The 26,547-nt window shown below is 39.6% G+C and overlaps 1 protein-coding gene across 3 annotated transcripts in view; it reads right to left on the reverse strand.

Moving 5' to 3' along the window:
• The window catches only part of Gpatch8 (G-patch domain containing 8), a 76,446-nt gene extending 50,357 nt beyond the window's left edge, over nt 1–26,089 (reverse strand). For 2 of the 3 annotated variants that reach the window (XM_055619482.1, XM_055619483.1), the window contains exons 1-3: nt 11,785–11,825; nt 4,052–4,069; nt 1,095–1,167 (exon numbers count right to left, since the gene is read on the reverse strand). Coding sequence is in view for 1 of the 3 variants with exons in the window: in XM_055619481.1 (XP_055475456.1) it covers nt 1,095–1,167; nt 11,785–11,859; nt 26,019–26,063 (193 nt within the window). In the remaining 2 variants the exon portion in view is untranslated. Of the gene's footprint in view, nt 1–1,094; nt 1,168–4,051; nt 4,070–11,784; nt 11,860–26,018 lie in introns of those variants that run through there. The other variant, XM_055619481.1, reaches the window with a different exon arrangement.
• Nucleotides 26,090–26,547: the final 458 nt, after the last annotated feature.

Consider the following 26,547-nt stretch of genomic DNA (forward strand, 5'->3'; position numbering starts at 1 on the left):
GCTTCTCTGCAGAGCCTTGGCTGTCCAGAACTCGCTCCATAGACCAGGCTGGCCTCAAACTCCTGCTTCCACCTGCCAAGTGTTGGAATTAGAGGTGTGTACTACCACACCAGCCTAGCAAAAGAGTGTCACTAGTTGAAAGACTCTGCTGCATTCCCTGTTCTCTTGCTTACCTTAGCACATTGATTAGAGTTAAGCATTCATGTAAAGAGCCAACTTACAAAACTCACAGAATTACTGCACAATTGTCTTCATACCCCCTTGTGTAGGGCCCTCTACAGTTAGATGCAGTTTCCCCTTGCTTCCGAGTTGACAATCAAATCAAATCTGCAACCATCAATAATTTCCCAATCAGAAGGAACTAAGATGTAAACACAGTTGGTTGCTTTCCAACTCACAAAAGCACAAGCTCTCAGAAGCAGACATATTGGTATTTTAGGTTTTATCTAAATGACTAGTCTAGTTAAAAAGAAAAGTGCAACAGAACCTTTAAATCATGTATTTTCCAGAGCCAGATCTGAGAAATGGCCTCTGCTTGGACAGTCCCAGGAAATTTCTTTTTTCTGTTTACATTTTACACAGGTTAACTTTCCTATCTACCACCACATCCACTCTGATGACAATGCAAAAGAGCCATGGGAAAATCACTGATTTCAGAGAGAACTTAGAAGGACAAAAGTTAAACTTAGTTATTGAATGATTCTCTTTGATATAGTAGCCACATAAATATCACTGAAAGGCATACACAGAGAACACTCTAACAGATGTTCCTTGTAGTCCACCGTTAACACCTCCACATCAAAATCCAAGCAGGTTGGGCCATCCATAATATGTATGGCCCTATAAGTTTAAGTGACACAGCAACTTATTCTCATCAATTATTGGCAAGTATGGAGGCTATACATGACCTAAGATAAGGCTGTAGGAAAAACAGGCTATTCTAGCAGGGGAGAAGATGGGAGAAAGCCAAGTACTTGTTTAAAAAGACAACAAATACATCTAGGCACAAAATTTGCTTCAAAAACATTATTTTCACTGTTTTTATCATCATCATCATCATCGTCATCATCATTTTGGTAAATTTAAAAACTTACCCTGAAGAGATTTTCCCAATCCCTGGCCCAGCTTCCACCCATGTTTCTGGAGTAAGCGGTGTCCAATATTATCCTGACAGACAGAACAGAGAGACAAACCAAAAATATTCCAATAATATATTCTTCCCTTCCTAGTGACATTAAAATAGGTGATGAACAAGAGATAATTCTACATATATGCATGCAAAAAAGGTGCTAATAAAAGGATAAATGTGCCCAGTAAAAGGGACATTAATGTAAAAAGAAATGCTGGCTAGTATTTTATATGGGGAAGAACATGGGGAAAGGGTTCTTTCTGATAGTGTGCTGGGCAACTTTTGTACATAACACTTTAAAACAAGAAAGGGGGAAAGGAAAAAAGGGGAGAATCCATTTATAAAGTTTTAAAACATTAAAAAGCATGAAATCAAGGTATTTATACAATCATATCCACCACCTAGACAGCACCACTTTAAGATCTTTTTTTTTTTTTTTTTAAAGAAAAGAAAAGAAAATCTGCATTGTGTTTAGTTATTTTGTTTATGTGTCAGGCTTTCATGACATAAAGTAAGCTGTAAGGCTACCCCAGCACGAGAAATGGAGACAACCACCAAATCCAGGCTAGGCTTGATTGGCTTTAATATATATAACATATAAATATAACCAGCATGCAGCCAATATTAAACTGAAAACATTGAGGTTAGTAAAACAAGAAGTTAAATCAAGTAAACAAAAAATAAAATGAGCTCAAGCACAGACTGAGTGATGCATTTCAACGTGTAGTCTAACAAAAATGCTAAGATGTTAGAATGAAACAGGCCTAGCAATAAGTCAACAGTAAAGAACCATTAGTGCATGTGTGGTCAATATACATAATGTCTCATCTGGAAACGGTATTTCAATGGAAACTGTATGACAAGATACCAGAAACAACAATGAAATGTCAGCCACTATTTTAAGAATCAAGAAATCAGAAGCCTGGTAGCTCTCTGCTTAATTTTCTACTTTTAGAACTACTGAGAAGTAACAAGACCAAGCTAAAAAACTACTGGACGCCAGGGGAAAAAAAAAAAAAAAAAAGCTACCAATCAGAGAAGGGCTAAAGGCTGGGCTGCACCATAGAGGAGGACAGCTGCTTAGCATGCGCCAGGCTGAGTCCAATTCCCAGAATCACATACACATTAAAATAAACAAAAAATTTTCAATAGGTAGTCTATGTAATTTATAACATTAATCCAATACTGTCACTTGGAATTAATTTTATTATACCTGAAATCAATTAATAAAGCCTCATAAATCTACTTCTTCCTCTTTTTTTATTTTTATTTTTTGGTTTGTTTTTTGTTTTGTACAGTCCTGGCTGTCCTGGAACTTGCTCTGTACAGCAGGCTGCCCTTGAACTCAGAAATCCTTCTGCCTCTGCCACCTGAGTGCTAGGAATAACAAGCTTGTTTTTCTTTAAAAGAAAAAGTTTCCCTCACAAGTTTAACACAACATGCATTTGAATGATTGTTTTTTTTTTTTTTTTTTACTGGTGGAGGTGAGATTTCTATAATTTCTCAGGCAGGATCTCATTAGCATGGGTTGGTCTTAAGACTTGAGATACACCCAAGGATGACCTTAAACATTTGATCCTCCTGCCTCTAGTTCCATAGGGCTGAGATTACAGCTATGCAGTGCCATGCCTGGTTTACATAGTGCTGGAGACTGAGACTGAAGCTTCGTGCATGGTAGGCTAGCACTCCACCAGCTGAGTGGGTGTTCCCACCCCCAAGCTACTCCCTTTGTGTTTCTGCTTTTTGTAGACAGGTCTTACTGTGTAGCCTACCAGGCTAGCCTGGAACTTGTGATCTTCCTGCCTCAACCTTCTAACTGTGCCACTATGCCTGGGTAACTTAATTTTATGGGGCTCCAAGGTGTTTTAAAAAAACAAAAGGTACTATTATGATATATGATTCCTCACACACAAATACATGGTACGTTAAAAGGCCACTATGAATTATTTTTGCTAAAAACTGAAAGAACTAGAAAACACAAGGCTATGTGCAACCCCAAGTGATGATGCTCACATTATTAAATATCACAAAAATTTAACTGGACACTGTTGCTGCTCTTCTTCTATACTGCTAAGAAAAGCATCATCTTACCTAATACTGAGTACGTCTTACTATGACTAACTTCACTATTTAACAACAACAAAAAAATTAGGCCAGTCATGTTGAATCACATCTGTAATTCCAGAACTGGAAAGGTGAAAGCAGAAGGCAGTCTATCAGGAGTTCAAGGTCATCCTTGGCTACATAACAAAATTTAAACCCAACCTGAGCTACATGAGCCAAAACAACAACAACAAAACAAAGGCCTGGGGATTTCGTGCAACTGTACAGTACTTGTCTAGCATTATGTGAGGCTCAGATTTGAGCCTTACCACTTCCATTTTCTTAATTAAAAAATACAACAAAATTACATGAAAGCTGAGCACAACAACAAACTTTTTTTCTTATTATCAAACAAACTTATCTATCTATGTATAAGTACCTCTGGAAATGACAAGGATAGGAAAATGACTAACCACAGAATATGTAGCTGAGCCTGGTGTGGTGGCACCTCCTTATAATACCAGCAACAAGATCTCTAAGGCAGGAGGGTCACAAGTTCAATGACAGGACTAAACAGAGATCTTATCTCAAAAATAAGAAAGAAAAAAATCTAAATAACTAAACAATTGCAGTTCATTACAGTTTATTCTCTTTGGCACAAAGATTTATGTATTAAGTAATGCTGACAAAACTTGTTGTCCGTCCCCCATTTTGTTGTGATTTGTTTTTCTTGTTTTAAGAATTCAATCTTTGGCCACATGAGATGAGACATTATGTTGACTGTGTTATATTATGAATGCACTAAAATAAACAGACAGATGAAGCAGTATGCTATTTCCAAAAGCAGTGCAAGTGGAGTGAAAGCATTTCCATACGAACCTGGCTTTAAAAACTGGGCTGTCAAAAGAACAGTTAAATGTAACACAAAGTAAGAAACTGTCCAATCACTAATGGTCGCTTTATTTTTTATTTTTTTGTCTTGTTTTCAATTCACTGCTTGCAAGTAATGTATTTATTAAAGAAGACTGAAAGCATAAGTAAAATCACGAGTCAAGACCAGCTGAGAAATTCAAGAGCAGCGTGTTGTGACTGACAACAGTGAAAGGAAAAGCAAATGTTAAAGGGAGAAAAAAAAGAAAAGTTTAGGGTCATACACATTAGCACCACTTTTACAATCCCACTCAAGAGGCTGCTGTCACCTCTAGAGAAAGCTACTGATATGGAATGATAGTGGCATTACTCTTCTAAATGCTAACGTTAAACTGCTTTTTAACTAAATACACGTTTTTCAACTTTTCTAAGTAGGAGCAGAGAATGGAATGCTCGAGGCTATAAACTATGGAACATGCCACTGAGTCCTGACAAAAACAAGACAACAAAACAGCACATACTCTTTCCCCCGGCCTCTTCAAGTAAATAAATAACTAATAAAGAAAACCTGGACCTCTCCTAGATTTCAAACTACCTGCGTCTGGAAGAAAAAGCTGCAGTGTGGCCCGTGGTCTCAACAAAAGTATTTAGTATGATTGCCTGCCAAGCAGGAAAAAAAAAAAAAAAAAAAAGAAAAAAAAAAAAAAAGGTGGTGGTGGCTATGATCAAGAAATACTATACACCTGTAAGAAATTGTCAAAAAAGTAAGTTTGTTTTTTGAAGTGTGTGTGTATGTGTGTGTGTGTGTGTGTGTGTGTGTGTGTGTGTGTGAGATCAGAGGTGTCAGATACCCTGCAGCTGGAGTTAACAGACAGCTGTGATGTCCCCAGTGTGGGTGCTGAGAATCGATTTGGGTCTTCTGCAAGAACAATGCTCACTCTTAACCACTTGGTCATTTCTCCAGCTACAGAAAGGAGAGGGAGGAGAGAGGAGAAAGAGAGAGAGAAAAGAACAGGTGTGGTAGCACACACTACAATCTCAACACTAGGGAGGCAGAGGCACCCAGATCTCTTCAGTCTAAGGCTAGCCTGGTCTACAGCACACATCCTGTTTCACGGACAGCCAGGACTACATAAGGAAACCCTGTCTCAATAAAACAAAATAAAATAATTTTGAGTTATTTTAAAGTTAAATTAATAAATAAATTTAAAATAAAATAATGAAGAAAGATAAGAACCAAAAAAAAAGAAGCCCAGCAGACTTGAAAATGATGGCTAATATAAGGAAAACACAGCAAAACACTTTTACTCTTTCTTTTATTTCAATTCTGTTTTTTGGGGGACAGTTTGTATGTTCTTGGCTCTCCTGGACTCACTTTGTAAAGCAGGCTGATCTTGAACTCACAGCAATCCTCCTGCCTCTGCCTCCTGGAGTACTGGGATTACAGGCATGCACCACCACACCTGGCTGCAAAACACTTTTATAGTAAGACTTGTCCATCTCTGAACTATAAAAATTGCCACCATTAATAAACAAGGGGCTCAATTATCATCCTGCAAAAAACAAGGAATGTATTTTATTTAGGACTGTGATTTTGTGGTTTTTCCTGTAGTAGAGTCCCATTACTATAATGGTAGACTGACTAAAAACTTAAATTTCCAGCCAGCCGTGGTGGCACAAGCCTGTAATCCCAGCATTCAGGAAGGCAGAGGCAGGTGGATATTTGTGAGTTCAAGGCCAACCTGGTCTACAAAGCCAAGGCTACACAGAGAAACCCTGTCTCTAAACAAACAAACAAACAAACAAAACCAAACAAGTAATCATGACGAATACAGAAAATAAGCATTAAATATAATTCTAAAATTGTTTACTATTGGAAAAATATCTTGTAAAAAAATCAGAAACTCAGGTTGGAGAGATGGCTCAGCAGTTAAGAGCACTGGCTGCTCTTCCAGAGGTCCTGAGTTCAATTCCCAGCAACCACATGGTGGCTCACTACCATCTGTAATGAGATATGGTGCCATCTTCTGGCATGCAGGTATACATGCAGGCAGAATAAACAAATCTTAAAAAACACAACAAAAACAAAAAACACCCAGCAACTCTGTACTATTTTTGTCACTACAATAATCACAAAAATATTTTATTTAAGTAATAAAAGTAAAATATATAAGGTCAGGCATAGTGGCACATGCCTGCAATTCCAGCACTTGAGAAGAAAAGAAAAAAAAAAAAAAAAAAAAAAAAAAGCCAACCTAGTCTTCATAATGAGTTCCATGATGACAGTTTGAATTAGACTTAGAAAAGAGTAAAAGAAAGACAGGCATGGTGGCTCACCCCTTTAACTCCAGCAGGTGGATCTCTGTGAGTTTGAGAACAGCCTAATCTAGTGAGCTCCTGAACAGCCAGAGAGCAAAAGAACAAAAGATCTTTCAAAAGGAAGGAAAGAAGGAAGGAAGGAAGGAAGGAAGGAGGGAGGGAGGGAGGGAGGGAGGGAGGGAGGGAGGGAGAGGCGAGCGAGCCAAAAAAAAAAAAAAGGCTGTGGGCTTAGTATCATTGCCTATGATCTCAGCACTGAGAGGTAGAGGAAGAGATCAGAGACCCAAGGTCATCCTCAAGGCCTGAAGCTAGTAAAGTCTCTACGAAAGTGTCTCAACAAACAACAAAATAGCCAGGAATGATGGTTCACACCTAAAATCCCAGAACTTGGGAGGTTAAACCAGGATAGCCATGAGTTCAAAGCCATCTTAGGCTACATACTGGCATCTAAGTCAAACTGGACAACAGGGAGTCCCTGGGGGAAAAAAGAAAAAGAGAGAGAGAAAAAAGCTAGTATCATCTACAAATACATATAATTTGAGTTTTAAATTGTTTCATAGAAACAATTTAGTCTTTTAGTCTTTTCAAACAATGTAATTTACAATTAACAAAGATTTGTAGGGGCTGGAGAGATGGCTCAGGGGTTAAGAACACTGGCTGTTCTTCCAAAGGTCCTGAATTTAATTCCTAGCAACCACATGGTAGCTCATAACCATCTACAGTGAGATCGGGTGCTCTCTTCTGGTATGCAGGCATACATTCAGGCAGAACACTGTATAAATAATAAATAAATAAATCTAAAAAACAAAACCAAAGATTTGTGGTGGTAACTGGCCAGGCTGTTTACAATTTAAATGTATATATAAGAATTACAAGGAATTTCTATTTTAAGCTAAGAAATAAGGCAAATGAATTTCTCTTAAGGGGAATACACAAAAACAATTTTCTACCTGATTCAGAGTTTCCAGAGTTGAGGTTCAAAATGGCAGCTATGTTCTTCTGCTGAAAATGAAGTCCTACTGTATTCAAACGAAACTGAGCTGAAAATCTTTTTGTGTGTGTGTGTGTGGGGGGAAGGCGGCAAGTTTACCTCAATTGACTTGTTCTGGTTTTTTTATTTCTAAAATTAAAGAGTAAATTAAAATTCTGTACTAGCAACATGTGTTCCTGTTTATTATATGAAAGTTTTCAAATGGGAAGATCTTCAAAAGCAATAAGTGCTTTGTAAGTAACCACCAATATGTTGAAAATGTAATACCAAGGTAAAAAAAGCAAACAAAAACCTCATTAACTATTTTAGACAGTCCTTAATCTTTTTCTCTATTATTACACAGAAAGCACAAACCTTCCCAAGAACAGCTCTCTGCTCCATGTAACTATGTACCACCACAGTAACCAGGACCATTTGGCAACAGCAAGAGCTGGCTACAAGTTTTGATACTAGACAACAGAATCTCCTATCTCAGGAGAAAACCACTTCAGATACATCAGTGGTTAGATGAATATTAATCCCACACTCAATTTTCTTTTAGTTGACAGCACACATTCAATTTATATAATTTAGCCCATTTTCATCAGGACAAAACTGGTAAAGTCTCTTGAGTGGGTTGTAAGTTTTGCTGATTGTGTATTAGAGACTCTGTAAGCAAGAACCAACGCTACCAGGTGAACCCATGCAAAGAACAAATTTGTAAAACTTCCCCGAACCGAAAAAAACATCTATAGCTCACTACAGATGACAAATGAAGACTGGAGAGAAAAGCCATATAGTAATGCTACACCATTCAGCTCCAAGAAGCGCACTGTTCATTGTGCAATCCACATACGGTCCCTGCTCAGAGTCAATTAGCAGTCTCACAGAGTTACATTTTGGAACTAGTGGAGTCCACAGATCTAAACAAATATGCAACATAACAAAATTCCAGTTATACACGTACTACTAAATCCCTAACAAATAAACAAAACGTTGGGAACTAAATAGTTTAAAAACTTAACACTAATTTTTAAAACCCACTCAACCTGACAACTACTTAAAGTCAGGATTTTTTTTAGTCAGGTAGAATGAGAAGTAACTAATGGCTGGTGAAAAGTTGTACTTCCAACTGTACCAATGACAGAATTTTTCCAAGTCTGTGATGCAGGCATTTTGTCTTTTGCCCAACTTAATTATCCCATCTGTTTTATCATCTTCATACTAAGATAAAGGTCATAAAAATTGTATATCCTAAATTGTACCAACTGATTCTTATAACAGAATCTGAAATTGGGCTATAGCTTTTAGATTACATTTAGTTTTGCAAATATCTTAAACATATGGAGGTCATAATTGTGGCCTACACTTCAAAAATCTCATAAACTAACAACTTTTAAAGCTGAAACTAAAAAAGTTGTTCATCGTAAGGAAAAAAATGTTTTCTTTTGTTCTCTCACAGTAATTTAGATAATCAAGTTATCTGCCAATTCTAATATAATTTTCTTAGAAAATGTTTTACTCTTGACCAGAATGGTATCTTATTGGTTGAAATAAAGAAAAATAAAACTTTATAGCAAATATCATCAAATGAATCTTAGATTTTATTTTTAACATTTGCCTGCTGAAATTTAATAACTATACCACCTCACTAACAAATCCAGACTTCAGAAGTTTGCTTAATGTATAATTCATTAACATCTTTGAATCTTCTTCCGCATTTTGCTGGTTTGTATCAAATATGCTCAATTATGAAACAAACAGGCTTAATCCTGAACTCATAATAGACCTTCATAAAGGCATATTCTTGGCACAAACCTGTGCAGACCTCCACGGTTATCAGCCACTGTGGATTACCTTTCTTATGTATTTAAATGACTACACTTGAGCACCTGCAATGATCTGTAGACTCCCAAAGCTATGTATTCCCAGCCACTTTTGAGTTGCATGCTGTAGCAAAACAGTCAGCACCTCTCAAGATATTGCTGCAGAGAAAGATCTTAATTCAGCAGAGGCTCTTCCTGTGTCAAAAGCAACATTCCCCCTTAGAACAAAACAGCTCAAGATAGCCAGCCAGCCCGATAACTAAATATATACTTACTATCTGCTGGGCATTCAGATAGGGGACTCTGTCTTTGGATGAGAAGGAACACTATCTATCAATCATGTAGGAGTTCTTTTAAAACTTCAAATTTTATTTCTAAATCATTAGGTAATAGAAATAAAGCTCTTTGTTTTCTGGGTCCCATTTTTCTTTTATCAAGTCCTATCTAACACAATGCATCCTACAAAGGTCTTCCTACTATTATTTACACTACCAGTTCACAATTAATGCATGTTTATAGATTCCAGAAATAATTTTTCATTAGAAGTATAACTTAATAATATACATCTCTGACCACATATTTATTCTAAAAGGTAAAGATCTGGTCTGAGCACAGTATCATCTGTTATTTTACATGGAGAAGATTAACATTATCTAACAAACAAGACTTAAGCCGATTCTACTCTTACTCACTGAGATTACTCGGCAATGATTACACAAGCAGACTGTCTTTTCACAGTGCTTTGCTTACGAATACGACATGTCCAAGAATAAAATCCTGGGCACTGTGAGGAAACAGTATCATTAGTCTCAAGTCATAGGGATGGATTTAAATATATATATAATGTGGACCTACACAGAATTTAAAAGTGCTAATGTCAATGCTTTAAAAAAGTACTGAGTACACTAACAATGAGGCAGGCTACTGGTTCAGGCTAATTGAACTTCCTGATACTAACAAGTCAAGGTAATGAATAGAAATGATACTGGGGAGTTGTTACTGGTGGTTTGTTCTTAAAACTCTGATGTAAAGAAATATTTTTAAATTAAAATATAAAACTAAATTACTTAAGTATATTCCATGTATCTTGATGGATTTCATCATAAAATTCTACCTGATGATACTATCCAATACAGAACAAGGCACATACCTTGGTAAGCATTAACTTAGCAAAGTGGGCTTGGCATTTTAATCTCATGTTAAAACACAAGACTGGACTTTCAGCACATTATCAGATATGAACTCTCCCTCTGCAGCATTATCACATGCGTCATCAATTACTGCCATGCCTAGTCTAGCATCATGCCAGCACATTAAGACAGAAAGTATACTATATGCAGTGTTCACTGGACCAGAAAGACAGAAATAAGAAGGGGAGGTAGGGGAGAAAGAAACCCTAGAGAGAAATTAAAAAAAGGCAGACCGTGCAATACAAACCAGATCATGGCTGCTTAGCTAATATGGGCCAACTGCTGTGGAAGAAAAATGTCGAACACCCCAAGTTGTGTAAATTTCTGTAAACATCTAAACACACATACAAACACACACAACAGCAACCTAATTAGGAATATAAATATATGTTGATCCTTTACTATGACATAGCTTTGAAAACAAAAGCTAAATTCTCTATACTTTCTAAACTGCCTTGCTATTTCACAGAAGGAAGCTAGTGTTTTTAAAGGGAGGGGGGCCTATCTTGACTGATATTAAAATCAGGATTCCCTTTCTGACTTCTTATCCATTGTTTTACCAATGCCTCAATGAAGTCTTTTTAAATATGTATGTGTAAGCGCAAATTTTAAATACTGACAATAACAAGCTTAGCTACTTTAACAAAGGACAGTTATTTTAAAATAACTTCTCAATGTTCAAAACTTAGGACTTTTTGTTTGTGTTTTTCGATACAGGGTTTCTCTGAATAGCCCTGGCTGTTCTGAACTTGCTCTGTAGACCAGGCTGGCCTCCAACTCACAGAGATCTGCCTGCCTCTGCCTCCTGAGTGCTGGGATTAAAGGCGTGTATCATCACCACCACCACCAGGCCCAAGACTTTTTAAAATTAAGACAGAGAAAATCTCCTTGTTGTATGGCTTAGTATCATTAATGTCATAGACTAAGTAGGAAGTACGAAAAGACCTAAAAACAAACAAACAACAACAACCAAAAAACAAAAAAACAAAAACCAGCAGCCATTCCTTAAGCTATAGAGACAAGCTTCAAGGGCTGGACAGTTTGCTACTCTCTTAACTGTCTCCACTGGAACATCTCACACATCGTGTTGCCCAGAAATGGTATCAAAGGATCAAAATACATTTTACTCCTTTACTCAATTTACAAAAACACTAGATATAGCTTTCTATCTTTTATCAAAGATTAATATGGGCCAAAATGACATTTTTTCCATTAAATCCTAACTTTTTCCCCTCCATGTTTAACACTGATTTTCCAACATTATTAACTCACACCCGAAAGTCTGATTATTCACACCTGATTATTCTAGGGCATGCAAGAAAATGCTCTAAACTGCACTATCAGCTCTATGAAAGTTTAACTTCACTCACATCAAGTGTCACACAAGCTCTACCTAACTAAGGGGCTAAGACCCAAAATAAGCACGGGTCATCTTACCGATTCTATAGGCTTGTCAAGGGATGCTTGTTCAATCTCCAAGTGTCCTTCTTCATACTGATCAAAGTGATTACCCTGGGGGGGAAAAACATGCAATTATTTTCAAAAGTAATTAAAAGCAAAGTAACAGATAATCTAACCAACTACAAGTTATTTTTATTTTCAGTAGAAAAACCAAAACTATACTACAAATTGAGCCTCCTTTAAAACAAAACAAAACAAAACAAAACAAAAACCCATTAGGCCCAGTGAGAGGGTTCAGCACTGAAAAGGCACATGCCACTAAGCCTGGTCACCTGAGTCTGATTCCTGGCACCCACATTGTTGAAGCTACTTCAATCAAGCTATCCTCTGACAGCCACATGTGTTCCATGGAACACACATACCCACATACCTGCAAATAAATAAATATAAATTATTTTTTTTTTTAATGCCACCAAAGGACACAACTCAGTGGTAGAACTCCTTTTCAGCACACATTCAGTCCTAGGCTCATTCATGGGGGATGGGAGGTATGCACTCACCCACAAAAACACTTCAGGATAGGAAAGATGGCTCAGAGTAAGTCTTGCTGCCCAAGGATACAAACCTGATGACCTGAGTTAGATCCCTAGAAGCCATGTAAAGATGGAGAGAACTCCATAAAGTCATCCTCTGACCACATGATCACATGTAAGCTATGTCATGTGAGCCTACACGTGCAAACACAGAATCTTCACTAGCAGTTAGAGGTATAGTTCTAGCAGGCCTGGCACATGCTTTGGATCCAAGAACTAGGAAGGCAGAGGCAGGCAGATCTCTGAGTTTAAGACCAGCCTGGTCCTCAAAGCAAGTTCCAGGACAGCCAGGATTGTTACACAGAGAAACCCTGTCTTGAAAAACCAAAACCAACCAACAAACAAAAAGTTGGCTAATACACACAAGATCAACCACCAGCACAGGAAAATAAGAAAAAGAAAGGAAGGCAGGCAAACAAAACAAAATCAAACCTTAAGAGTCTATGTATTGGGCTGGAGAAATGGCTCAGTGGTTAAGAGTACTAGTTGCTCTTCCAGGACCCATGTTTAATTCCCTTCCCCGACATGCTAGCTCAAAACCATCTGTTCCAGTCCCAGGGAACCTAAGGGCAACAACCACCCATGTGGTATACAGGTACACATGCAGACAATACATCCACACACATTAAAACAGCCTATGACTGGGAGCCTGGAAGGAGAGCTCAGCACTTAAGAGCTCTGGCTGCTCTAGCAGAGAATCTGGGTTCAGTTCTCAGCACCCACATGGCAGACAGCCATCTGCAATTCCAGTTCCAGGGATCCAGCATCTGCTTTTGGCCTCCTTAGGTACTAGACATGCATAGAGGACACATACACACATACAAGCAAAACATTCCAACAAATTTAACAAATATATAATAGAGTTTAAAAGAGTCTGTGTCTGGGGGCTAGAGATGCTGCTTAGAGAGAAAGTATTTGCCCAGAATGCAAGAGAGACCCTGCATTCAATCATAAACCCTGAAAATTAAAAAAAAACAAAATGACAATCTAGAATTCTGAACCTATATTAACTAATTAATTAACTAATTAATTCTGAATCTATATTAACTAAAAAACATTATCAGCCACTTGTGACATCCATGTTTAAACTGACTGCATCAGGAAGACAATGAGCTGTGCCCTTTTACTTTCATCAACTGCACCTTTTTTTTTTTTTTTTTTTTTTTTAACAATTTTCATTATGTTTACTTCTTATGTATGTGTGCTTGTATGTGAGGGCAGGAGCTCAGGAGGTCAGAGGTACTCCATCTTCTTGGAGTTGTGCGCTGCCTCGTGTGGGTGCTGGGAACTGAAGTTGGGTACTCTGCAAAAGCAAAACATGCTCTTAACCACTGAACCATCTTTCTAGTTCTATTTCTTTTCTTTTCTTTTTTAATGCTCTAGAAAGTAAATCATAGCTAAGCATGATGGAGCACATCTGTAATACCAGGAAGCAGAGACAGGGCTACATGGCGAAACTGTTCAAAATATAAGACAAAATGTCATAAAAGAATAATGTACAAAAAAATTGTATCATACTGTTTGAGTTGGCAGCACTATTTTTTGCAGATGAGTCTGCTGAAAAAAAATGTACCCTTAAAATGTTTTATGTAGGGCTGGAGCAATGTCTCAGAAGTTAAGAGCACAGGACCTTCCAGAGGTCCCGAGTTTAATTCCCAGCATCCACATGGTGGCTCACAACCATCTATAATGAGATCTGGTGCCCTTTTCTGGAGTGCAGATGTACATGAAGGCAGAACATTGTATACATAATAAATAAATCTTTTTTTAAAATGTTATATGTAAGCATAATCAAGCAAACTGTCATTGTAATAAGACAAAGCAGTTCAAACTTCTAGGAAATTATATCTAATTGCATTTTTTTCTGCCCTACTGCTTCATTAGAAAAGAATAATTCAAATATTAATTAACTGGTCTGGTTCCCTTTTTCCGTACCAGAGATATAAATGCATATTTAATGTTACAACAGTTTTATAAAAGAAAGCAATGAATGTCGTGTCATGGTTCTGGTGAAATCAAACCCAGGGCCTCTTGCATTCTAAGCCAGCAATCTACGACTCCAGTCCATCTCCACCCCTAAAAACACTAATGAGGGCTGTCCTAATGGCTTTGAGCAGTGGTTCTCAACATATGGATTGCAACCACTTTGGAGGAGGGGGCCGGGGGTGCGCAAATGACCTTTCCACAGGGGTTGTCTGAGGCTACAAAGCCACAGGCATTTACATTACAATTCATAACAGTAGTAAAATTATAGTAATGAAGTGGCAACAAAAATAAATTCATGCTTTGAGATCAGTACTCAGCTGAAAAGAGTGTTTGCCAAATATTGAGAGAGTCTGGGCTCAGCCTCTAACCCACACAGGCCAGGCGAAGCGGCCCTAAGGAATACACTAGCAATCCCAACACTAGGAGGCGAAGGCGAGACCAGAGAGTCAAAGCCAGCCCTGGCCACAAATCAAGGTCAGTCTGGGATACATGCGATTGTCTCAAAAAGAAACAAATTATAGCCAGGCTTGGTGGCACACACCTTTGATCCCAGCACTCAGGGAGGCAGAAGCAGGCAGATCTCTGTGAGTTCAAGGCCAGCCTGGTCTACAAAGTGAGCCACGAATAGCCAAAGCTACAAAGAGAAACCCAGACTCAAAAAAACCCAAAACCACCCCCCCCAAAAAAAAAAAAAAAAATATAAAATGACTTTGATTCCACCATCCACAGATGAAGGAAAAAAAAAAAAAAGAGGGGAGGGAAGGAGAGAGCCAGTAAGTTTGATTCCCATAACCTATGTGCTAATAGAGAACTGACTACCACAGTTGTCCTCTGACCTCCACAAGCATACCGTGACACTCATGGCCCACTCATCCATATAAAAACAATAACTAATTAAAAATGTCTTGTCTTTTTTTTTAAAGACAGTCTCTACCTGACTCTTTAAAGATCCACCTGCCTCTGCTTCCTGAGTGCTAGGATTAAATGCATGTGTCACCACACCTGATTAAACCTCAAATTTTAAAACCTGGCATGAAGCAGATAGAACCATACAAGATAGCTTCATATTTAATCTATGAACAAACCCAATCCTCCTCTGTCACCAAATAAGTAAGACTTTATTGTTTGTCTCTTATTTACATATTCCAAACAAACACATTTTATTACTGAAACAATGAAACTGAAAAGAAAATGTCTCAAGAAGGAAGAAAAAAACAAGCAAACAATTAAGAGGCTGGAGAGATGACTCAGGGGTTAAGAGTAATGACTGCTCTTCCAGAGGACCTGGGTTCAGTTCCAAGCACTCACATGGCAGCTCACAACTGTCTGTAACTACAAGATCCAACACCCTCACATAGACATACAGACAAAACATCAATAATTTTTTTTAATTTTTAAAAAATTAAAAAAAGAAAAAGAAAAACCCTATCCGTGAAAAACAAAACCAAGCCAAACAATGGTAGGCTACACAAACCCTGTTTTGAAGAGAAAAAGAAAAGAAAACTAAGCACTTTTTAATTGCATAATTTTATTAGTCTACTTAAAATGTATTGCTATTTAAAAAGTGAACAGAAACTGGGAGGTGGCTTTTTGATCCCAGCACTCCGGAGGCAGAGGCAAGCAGATGTCTGAGTTCAAGGCCAGCCTGGTCTACAGAGTAAGTTCCAGTCAGCCAGGGCTACACAGAGGGGCTGTCTCAGAAAACAAAAACAAAACAAAATATATTTTTTGTTTAAATTGGGGGGCAGTGGCCAGGTGTGGAAATGCACGCTTTTAATCCCAGAACCTGGCAGGCAAAGGCAGACAGATCTCTGGAAGCTGAAGGTCAGCCTGGTGGACATGGCAAGTTCCAGGCCAATTAGGGCTATATAGTGAGACCCTGTCTCCAAACAGACAAAAGCAAGCGGACTAAACTAGTGTGACAGTACAGTACACAACATTTTTAGCCTGAGCATTCTCAACTTTCTGCTCCAACTAATACAATATGTAGCAAGTATATTTGGTCACAATCCCATAGTCAAATGGTCAATTTCCTTTTTAATCAGAAGAAAAACAATACACCCTCTGGTATTTGCTACAGTATCAATGACTTCTTTCAGTATTTGAAGTAGTCATTTCTAATTCCTTTGCTGATTCCCATAAATCTACTTTCATGTAAGTCTAAATGGCAATGCTATCATGAAAAAGGAAGTAATTGCAGACAAGAAAGCAAAAGTACCAAACACAGTTCAAGGCTCTTGCTGTCAAGTCCAAGATGAGCTCCATTCCTGGAATCTGCACGATAGAAGGAAAGAACGGTCTTCTGATCTCCACATTGGCATGTAATATTCATGTGCCCACAAGCACACGTAACACACACAAGTAATACATAATTAAGTCAAAACTTTTAATTTTGAAGGGTTAACTCGGCTGGAGTAAGTTCGCCTAGTACATATGAAGCCCTGGATGCAATCCCCAGCACCATATAAGTGATATATGGTGGTGTACGATGCGAATCCCAGCAACTAAGAAGTGGAAGATTAGCTGTCCCAGGTTATTATTGGCAAACAGTCCCAGGCTATGTGAGATACAGTATAAAAAAAAATCTTTTTCTTCTTTGAGTCAGGCTTATAATTATTGTTTTGCTTTGTTGTTTTTCTTGTTTAGTTTAGTTTTGTTTTTTTGAGTGTAGCCTTGGGTGTCCTGGACCTCCAACTCACAGCCATCGGCCTACCATGTGCACCAACATGCTGGGCTTCAGACTCCTAATTATAATACAAGCAGTAGGTATGCTGAGGAAGAAAGACTGCCAAGAGGTCAAGGCCAACCTGGGCTACATAATAACTTCTAGGAGAACATGGGTTAGTGCTGAGATGATTTCTCAAGAAACAAAAGGACCAGACCTTAATCCCAAAGGCAGAGAGACAGGTGGATCTCTGTTAGTTGGAAACCAGCCTGGTCGACACAGATGGTACTAGGCCAGCCTAGAAGTATATAGTGAGACCCTGCCTCAGAAAAAGTTGTATTTTGGTAACATAACAGCATTAAGAACAGGTGTGGAGTATGTATTTGTAGTCCTAGCACTCAACTCGAGTGACAAGGGAAGGAGGACTTCAAGTTTAGAACCAGCCTGGGCTACATGAAAAGTCTCTAACTCAAAAAAATACAGAAAAACGGAAAAGAGAAAGGGAAGGGAACAGAGCTGAGAAAATATAATGAAAGAATCCCTCAACGGTACTCTAATGAGAATTTTATAACAAGACAACAAAAGTACTCTGCTAGATAACATAAGGCCTTATCTAAACAAAAATCTCTCTCTCACACACACACAGAAAAATACAAGAACATCTGGTTTTTTTTTTTTCCCTCTGATTTTGATCGTACAAAGACAGCCTTGAAATAATGATCAGACTACAGTTGTCCAAATCTAGTCTTGGACTCATATACTACAATGAAACAAACCAAATGTACAATCCTATGCAGCCTTGTAACCATGGTTCCTTCCAACCTCATTTTCCCACCAAAAGATCTTTTTTATGAATATCTTTCTCCTTGCTATTCATATGGAATTAGAAATACGGCCTTTACATAATCCATGTTTAAAAAAAAACTGTCATAATTATATACCCTGTGTCCTCTGTGTTGTGTTTTTTTTTTTTTCCTTTAAAAATAAAATGGTGGTTGTGGCACCCATTTTTGATCCCAGATCAGAAGCAGGCTGATCTCTGAGTTCAAGGCTAGCCTGATCTACAAAACAAGTTCAATGATAGCCAGGGCTACATAGAGAAAACCCTGCCTTAAAAAACAAAATGGGCAGCGGGGCGGGGGCTGTGATGCATGCCTGTGATCCCAGCACTCAGGAAGGCAGAGGCAGGAGGAGCTCTGTGAGTTCAAGGCCAGCTGGTCTACAAAGTGAGTCCAGAACAGCCAAGGCTACACAGAGAAACCCATGAAAAAGAAAACAACAGCAACAAAAACCACTGAAACAGAACAAAAAGATCTCAGTTTGTGACGAAGACCTGCCTTGAACACTCCACAGTCCTGAGATTACAGGGAGGGACAGCAGCATGCCTTTGCTTCTTGAATCACTTCTAGGGAACCTTCAGCCAATCTTTTGTCGGCCACACTCTTAACGTTCTTCATTTACTAACAATCATATCAATTCATCATCAGTGTTTTGAAATTGGTTTCATCTCTGAATCAAATCCTTTCTATCTCTCATACTTTGGGAATGAGAACAGTAATGATTTTATCTAAGTTTTAGTATCCTAAGCATAGCTGATGTTGATTTTTATAGCTTATGGCATTTCTTCCAATTGAAAGGGGAAAAAACAAACAAACAAAACAAGAAACAATAATAAGATCTGTCCATTTGTTATCTCTTGCACACTTGCATTAGAACAGGAACTCCACTCCACAGTACAGACACGTGCACAAACATACACACAGAACCTGTTTCGGCACCTAAATAAACAAAAAACAAACAAACAAAAAACAAAAACCAAAACCCTCTTTTCAAGTAAACCTTTTCTCAGAGTCCCATTCTGTTATCAAAGATGGCTCACAAAAGACGCTAGTCACATCCTCGGTGGTAGGATGCTTGATCAAGCCCTTGATTTTTGAAACCCAGTAAAAGGGGAAGGAAGGAGAGAAGAGAGGCCCAAAAAGGAATCCTATAAACATACTACATAAAAGTAACAGATGGCTTTTTTTGTTGTTTTGTTTCTGAAACAGGGTTTCTCTGTGTAGCCTTGGCAGTCCTTGACTCTCTTTGTAGACCAGCCTGGAACTCACAAGAGATCTGCCTCCCCAAGTGGTAGGATTACAGGCGTGTGCCACCATGCCAGCTAACAGATGGTTTTCTTACTGCCATCTAACACTGTGATCACTTAAACAGATTCTAGAAAGTCCTTGAGCAAACATCACTTTTTTATTATGATCATTGTATTTCCCCATGCTTGGTGAGAAGGGCAGTCAGGCTGGGTCTGTTTAGTAAACACCAGGGTCCCATATCCCAGTACTGAGGAGAAGGAAGGGTTCAGGCCCTACTCCTTCAGGACACCCTGGACAGAACTACTCCTGTCCGCTGGTACTGGGACAGCTGACAGCTGCGGACAGAAGGACTTCCACATGAGTCTCATCCTGTTCCTAGCAGTCTCAGGCCAACTGCCCATAGAATGAGAGGTGCAAAATATCAGACCAAACTGAAATACAGACTACAGCACCAGACTATTTTCAGTTCCTAAGAGAATCAAAAGAGCTGGCAAGATGGCTCAGCCAGTGAAGGCTCTTGCTGCCCAAGCCGTCGATGTGCGTTTGGTCCCTGAGAGCAACAAGGTGGAGAGAACTAACTCTCACATATTGTCCTCCGACCTCCACACCCACAACATGGCATATGGGTGCCCATGCACGCGCACACACAGACATGCAAACACACAAATAAACAAACATTAAAATGAAAAAAATAGCCCCGAAAAATAAATATATAAAAGAAAGGCTTAAGACAATCAAGATGACCCACCATCAACCTCTGGCCTCCACTGTCCAAACACAGTATGTGCGTGGACATACCTGTACATGTATACACACACATACGCTAATCATGCACCTACACATACATATACAGTTTGTCAACGTAGAAAACCCAGGATGTACTCGGATTTTCAAAAAAAAAAAAAAAAAAATCAGGATATTTGTGACTGTTAGTAATCATCTATTACACAGATTTTTGTTTAATAAAAATTATCCTCAACAGGCACGACACACACCTTTAATCCCACCACTTGAGGCAGATCTCTGTGAGTTTCAGGCCAGCCAAGGCTACATAATGAAATCCTATCTCTAAAAAACTCAAAAACAAATCATTCTAATCTTAAAAATTGATGCCTATGAGCCAGACAGGGCGGCTCATGCTGCAATCCCAGCACTTGGGAAGGGAAATGCTGTGACTCTAAGGAAAGGTCAACTACAAAGTAAGACCCTGACTTTATTAAAAAAAGAAAAAAGAAAGAAAAGAGGTAGTTGTTTCTTTATCTTATCACAATCCTGTTCCTGTCTATTGTTGTAATCCTCTTTTCATTAAAGATCTGATGCACATAACAAGAACCATCAGTCCGCTCAGATATAAATACCAAAGAAATCTGCTCAGTAGAATTTAGCCACATCACCATTAAAGGCTGCACAACCACAAAATGCTAAGCTCAACAGCACTTTAACAGTTGCATATCAATGTACAGCTAGAATTTCAATGAATCTTGAAATCCAGAATATTATCTTATTGTACATTTCATTATATGTATTTTTATTAGTTTGTGTAAAACTTGAAACTGTGAACAAATGTCTTATTTAGTAAATGCAGAAATAAGTGCTATCTCACTCAGAAATTGAGGGCAGGTTTTAAAGATGTCGTTAAGCTTTATTAGACACACAAAAATCATTCTAGATTACAAAGGTTTCCAAGATAAAATGCCGCTTTGAAAAGCTTCAAGTATCGCTGAGTTGCGCAACACTCACCTACATACACAAGCCTTGCATTCAGCCCCTAAATAAAAGCTTGCAGTCCCCGTCATCTGGAGGCTGAGGCAGGAGGAGGGCTGCACAGTCAAACAGGACCTGCCTAGACAACACAACAGTCAGAGGACAGCCTAGGCAGTTTATAAGACCCTGTCTCAAAACAGAAGATGAAATAAAGGGGACTGGGTGTAATGGTGTATGCCTGCAATCTGTAATCCCAGCACTCTGGAGACACAGGCAGGGGATTAGGAGTTCAAGGCCATCCTGGGCTACACAGTATTTGAGAGCAGCTTATGCTACTCGAGACCCAGGCCCTGATCCAGGGGAAAAGAGAGACAGAGACAGAGAGACAGAGAGAGACAAACACAGAGAGAGAGAGAGAGAGAGAGATCGGGTGCTGGGAAATACAGCCAATGGGAGAATAGAGGAAAAAGCCTAAAACTGAACACAATGTATCCTTTATGGCAGTGAAATTTAGCACTATCAGAAGCTAGCCCAGAAGCCCTTGAAAAACAAGATACAAATCTGGACAAAACAGAACAGAGAAAAGCTGAAACTGTGTGACCTACAAATCTACCTTCCACAATTCATGATTCAATTATACGTGTGTAAAATATAGATTTCAGGCTAGTGATAGCTCAGCTGGTAGTATAAGTCTTGCTCATATAAGGCCCAGAGTTCAGTCCAGAACTACAGTATTAAGTGGGCATGGTGGCATATGCCTACAATCCTAGCATTTGACAGGTAGAGGCAGAAGGATTAGAAGTTCAATGTTTCTCAACTAGTGAGTGTGAAGCCAGCCTGAGCTATGTGAGCAGCCCCAATCTTTAAAATAAATAAATAGATAGATAGATAAATAAATAGATAGATAGATAGATAGATAGATAGATAAATGCACAGAGAGTAGTGCTAGTGGAAAAAACAATCTTGAATACAGGCTCAGGAGTCAAAACATCAGGTAGCAAGATGGTTCAGCAAGTAGAGGCACTTGCCATACAAGCCTGCTTAGTTAACTTCAATCCTGAAAGTTCTCATCAAGGTGTGTATAGTGATCTGACCTGACCTTCACACATGCACTTTGGCCAGCGTGCCCACTTGCCCCCACCCCTCAATAAGTAATTAAAAAGTGGAAAAGGTTAGGGAGATGACTTGGTAGTAAGAATATACAGAACTCTTGCAGAGGACCCAAAATTGTGGGGACACCCATGTGAGGATACTATTGGGTGCAGCTCACAACAGCCTCTAACTCCACCGTCACCCTTTTCTGGCATCCACAGGCACTGTACTCAAACAGCACATATACACATCATTTTGAAAAAATAAAAACATAATCTTTTAAAAAGTTATTCTTGCCAGGAGGTGGTGACACACACCTTTAATCCCAGCATTCTGGAGATAGAGGCAGGCTGACTTCGAGGCCAGCCTGGTCTACAAAGGGAGTCTACGACAGCCAAGGCTACACAGAGAAACTGTCTTGAAAAACCAAAAAAAGTCAATTTAAAAAATTGGAAAAGCCACGTAGAATCAACTCTATGATGTAAGAGATGTATTAACCAAGCTACTGAACTTTGTAAGCCATATTTCATTTAAAAATGGACAGCAGCTACCTCAGAGATTATTGTCAAGACTGAGATAATGTTCACAACACCTCAAGAATAATGCTTTTTTTCCCTCATTTCTTAACATTTTAATTTGATTTGTGTGTTTGTGTGTGGGAGCACACATGCGGAGCTCGTCAGAGGACATCATGTGGTGTCAGTTATTCTAACATGTGGGTCCTGGGGTTCAAATTCAAGTGATCAGGCTTGGCAGAAAGTGCCTTTACTAGCTGAACCTTATGCAATTTTTCAGACAGCTTCTCACATACACGCAGGCTGGCCCTAAACTAACTAGGACAAAATTAGGAAATCCTAATTTTCCTACCTCTACTTCCATCATTCTAGTATTACGGAAGCACACCACCAGAACTGGCCTTGACTTCTTTTTTTTTTTTTAATCCCTGGTTGATCTAAAACTCACAATCTTTCTACCTCTGCCTCCCAAGTAGTAGACATATAAATGCAATCTACTATGCTCAACTACTTAACACCTTAAAAGGCTACATTTACCCCGAATACTCTAAACCTGAAACAGATTTCAAATATATTACTCACAGAGCATCTTACTATGTTTCATACCCTCTTCAATGGCTTTTAAGGACATTACTGACAGTTGATCAATATTTTTTCTTTTATTAACAATCTTTTAATTATTATCCAGAGATAAATATATTTAAGTATTCTCATTTTATTATGTTTATTGTTACATTATTACTACCATGGTGCTGAGGACCAAATCCAGGGCCCTTCACATATTAGGCAAATACTCTGGCACTGAACGTATTATTAAACCACTGCCCTTAAGTATTTTTAAAGGAATGATTTTTACAAATGATAGCATAATAATTTACAAAAGGGACTGGGAATGTAACTCAGCAGTTGAGAACCTGCTATGCATATAGACACACACATATATGAATAAAATGTAATTTTCAAAAAGAATTCCATTTCTGAACTGGTGATCTAACTTAGTGGGTAAAGTGCTTCCCTAGCACCACACACAAAGTCCTGAAAGAGCTCACCTGTAATCCCCCACCTGTAATCTCAGCACTGTGATGGCTGAGGAAAAGGGATTACAAATCCAAGGTAATTCCTGGCTATACTGCAGATTTGAAACTAAGGTGGGATGTTTCAGGGAAAAAAAAATATAGATAGATAGATATAGGTATATATCTATCTATATATATATATATATTTTTTTTTTTTTTTCCATTTCCAATACCCTTTATGGAAAATGCTAGGGCATTCAGAATTGTAAGTGGGTTATGTCAGGGCAAGTGCAGAAAATAGTTAAAATGCATTACTAACATCAAAGGACTAGATGCACCTGTTCTTGGTTTTTCAAAACTTTTTATTATATTTATCTCATGGGGGGTGTGTCAGTGGACAACTTCTGGGAGCTGATTTGGTTCTTTCCTTCCACCTTGTGGATCCCAAAATTCTAACTAAGGTGGTCAGATTTGATGGCAAATGCCTTAACTCCCTGAGCCACCTCTATGGCTGTTATTTCCTAAATTTATTTTTAATTTCTTCCTTTTTCAAGCATCTAAAAATCGGGTGTTTTGTGACTTTTTTAATTAATAAAATTTATTTTTAATTTGTTATTATCTTGTGTGTAATCATGTGAGGGGACACATGTGAGGGTCAGTTCTCTCCTCCCACCTTCCTGGGATTACACCGAGGTTGTCAGGCTCATGGGGCAGGGACTTTTTACCCGCTGAGTCATTTCACTGGCCCATAAAGATCAGATTTTATATTAACTCAACTAAAGCATCAAGTCTTCCTGCTCAGTTTCTCAGTGACAACACACACATCCTGATAGCCAGTTTTCACAATCCTCATATAAAATTCTGTTTGAGCCTGCTGAAAAGAGTTAAGGGCCATTTTTCCTCAGAACTTAACTACTCACAGTGTTTTCAATTTTATTAGGTCACCTTGAAATTCTTTTCTCTGAAAAGCATTGGAAGGTTTCACCATCAGCACGTCTCCTAAATAACTTTAAATTAATAAAAACAAATTGATAAAGCTCATGCAGCCGGGTGTGATGGTGCATGCCTGTAATCCTAGCACTCAGGAAGACAGAGGCAATTTCTGTGAGTTCGAGGCCAGCCTGGACTCCAAAGTGAGTCCAGGACAGCCAAGGCTACAAAGAGAATCCCTGTCTCACAAAACCCACAAACAAACAAACAAACAAATAAATAAATAAATAAATAAATAAAAATAAAGAAAGAAAAAAGCTCATGCACTTTATGCTTGCTTTATAGGGTTTATAAGGCTTGCTATTGGGGAAAAAAAAAAAGGTCCAAAATGAAACTGCTTCAAACTTCTGTAAACCTGCATTACATCCTTAAAACACCCTGAGATGCTGTGTTGTGCTGCAGCTTATACAGTGAGCACATGATCACAAAGCTTTTCAGCAACCCCCAAATCCCTTACTGCTGCAAAACTTCTCATAGCATTCTCCGCACAAGAATATTAAACAGTATCGGTTTAAATACTGTTAAACTGTGTTGTCTATTTACCAACTCAATCATCTCCAAGAATTCAAACCCTTCAAATTGTCTTCTGACACACAGCTAGAGTATTCCTGTGTTGCTTTGAGTATGCTCAAAGGAATAAAAACTTGAGTTCTGACGTTCATCCCTTGACCCAAATTGCTGTTGCCAGGAGATGCGGTAGTAATGCAGTGATTCGTAAGTGAGGATGTATTTTACCTAGAAATAGCCAAAGGCTACTAAATCCTTTATAGTCTCCAATTATTTCTGCAGTAACAATTTTAGCTAAAAACAGAATTATTCTAATTCGGCTTTTGTTGCTGTTTGTGGATTGTTTTGTTTGTTTTTCTTAATGCTTGCCTTCGCAAGGACATCTTTTCCAGAACATTTGCAAATGAAGAAAGGAAGGAAAAAAAAAAAAAATCAAGGTTTAGGCAAGAGTTCTCTCACGCTTGGAAAGGCCATCATTATGCTTCTTAAAAATCCTGGTGGGATTCGAAGGTAGGTTTAACACTGGTCCACAGTCCTATACCTTGCTGTTTCCCAATCCAGTTAACGGCCTGTAAACAGCAGCAGCATTTATACCAGAGAAAGCTCAATGCTCGCCTAAACAAAAAGGCGTCTGATAAGGGTGAAGACAAGGTTAGACAGACGATGAAGGGTTTGTTTATCACAGCGAGGAAAAGGGGAGAAGATCCCCAGGATGATCGGGGCGAGCAAAACCCAAGGGTTCGGTCGCCCCGGCCTGAAAACCGCTGGCCCCAAGCCTTCCCAACCCCAGCCCTCTCCCCCGGGGGCCGGCCCTGCGCCCACCCAGGCCCCCCGAGCCGGCCCAAGCACAGCCCCGACCAAGCGCCCAGAGAAGCCAGAGGCGAACCGGAGGAAGCCCGAGTTTCAGGGCGAGACGAACGGGGATGAAGCCGGAGACGCGGCCTCATCTGAGGCGGGGAGGCCCCTGGAGACAGGAGGGGCAGGAAGGAGAGCCGGCTTGCACGGCGGGGCCCAGCGCAGAAGGAAAGAGAGCCGGGGGGCCCGGAGGGAGGCGGCGCGGGGCTCGCTGCGAGCCCTCCGGGGGGGGGGGGCTCCTCGGCGACGCCCGTGTTTACCTGAAAGTCTCGGTCCTCGTTGAAGCGGGAGAAGCGGTCCGCCATTTTGCCGCCTTCACTCCTCCTCGGGACGACGCTCTCCGGTTCGCTCCTTCCCTCCCGCGACACCCGCCCCCTCCCTGCTTCCACGCCTCCTCCCACGCCCACCGGGCGCGCGCAGCCGGCCGGGTGGGGTGTTGGGGGGGGTGGGGAGGGGTGGGATGGAAGGGAGGGAACAAACGCGTCCCGACGGGAATCCCGAAGGCGCACGCGCTGCGCAGGCTCGGGGGCGGAACCTTCCCCTCACCGCCCGGCTTCACGCACGGCCCGGAGCGACCCCTGCGGGACGCGCATGCGCGCTCGGCCCGGAGCGCCGCAAGCGCTTCCGGAGGGAAAGATCAGCGGGGCTGGGCGTTCGTGGGGCTGGGGAGTGTCCGCTCGCACCCTTACTGGTGTTCGCTGGTCTTTGTTCTTTCTGCTCTTGCTTATGTTCAAACCTATCCTGTATTTGTCAAATGGTAGTGTGCAGTCGCGTGAGATACGACTGTAG

The sequence above is a fragment of the Psammomys obesus genome, unplaced genomic scaffold, assembly GCF_907164565.1.
Source record: "Psammomys obesus unplaced genomic scaffold, mPsaObe1.curated_primary_1811, whole genome shotgun sequence".
In the NCBI taxonomy this organism is placed as follows: domain Eukaryota; kingdom Metazoa; phylum Chordata; class Mammalia; order Rodentia; family Muridae; genus Psammomys; species Psammomys obesus.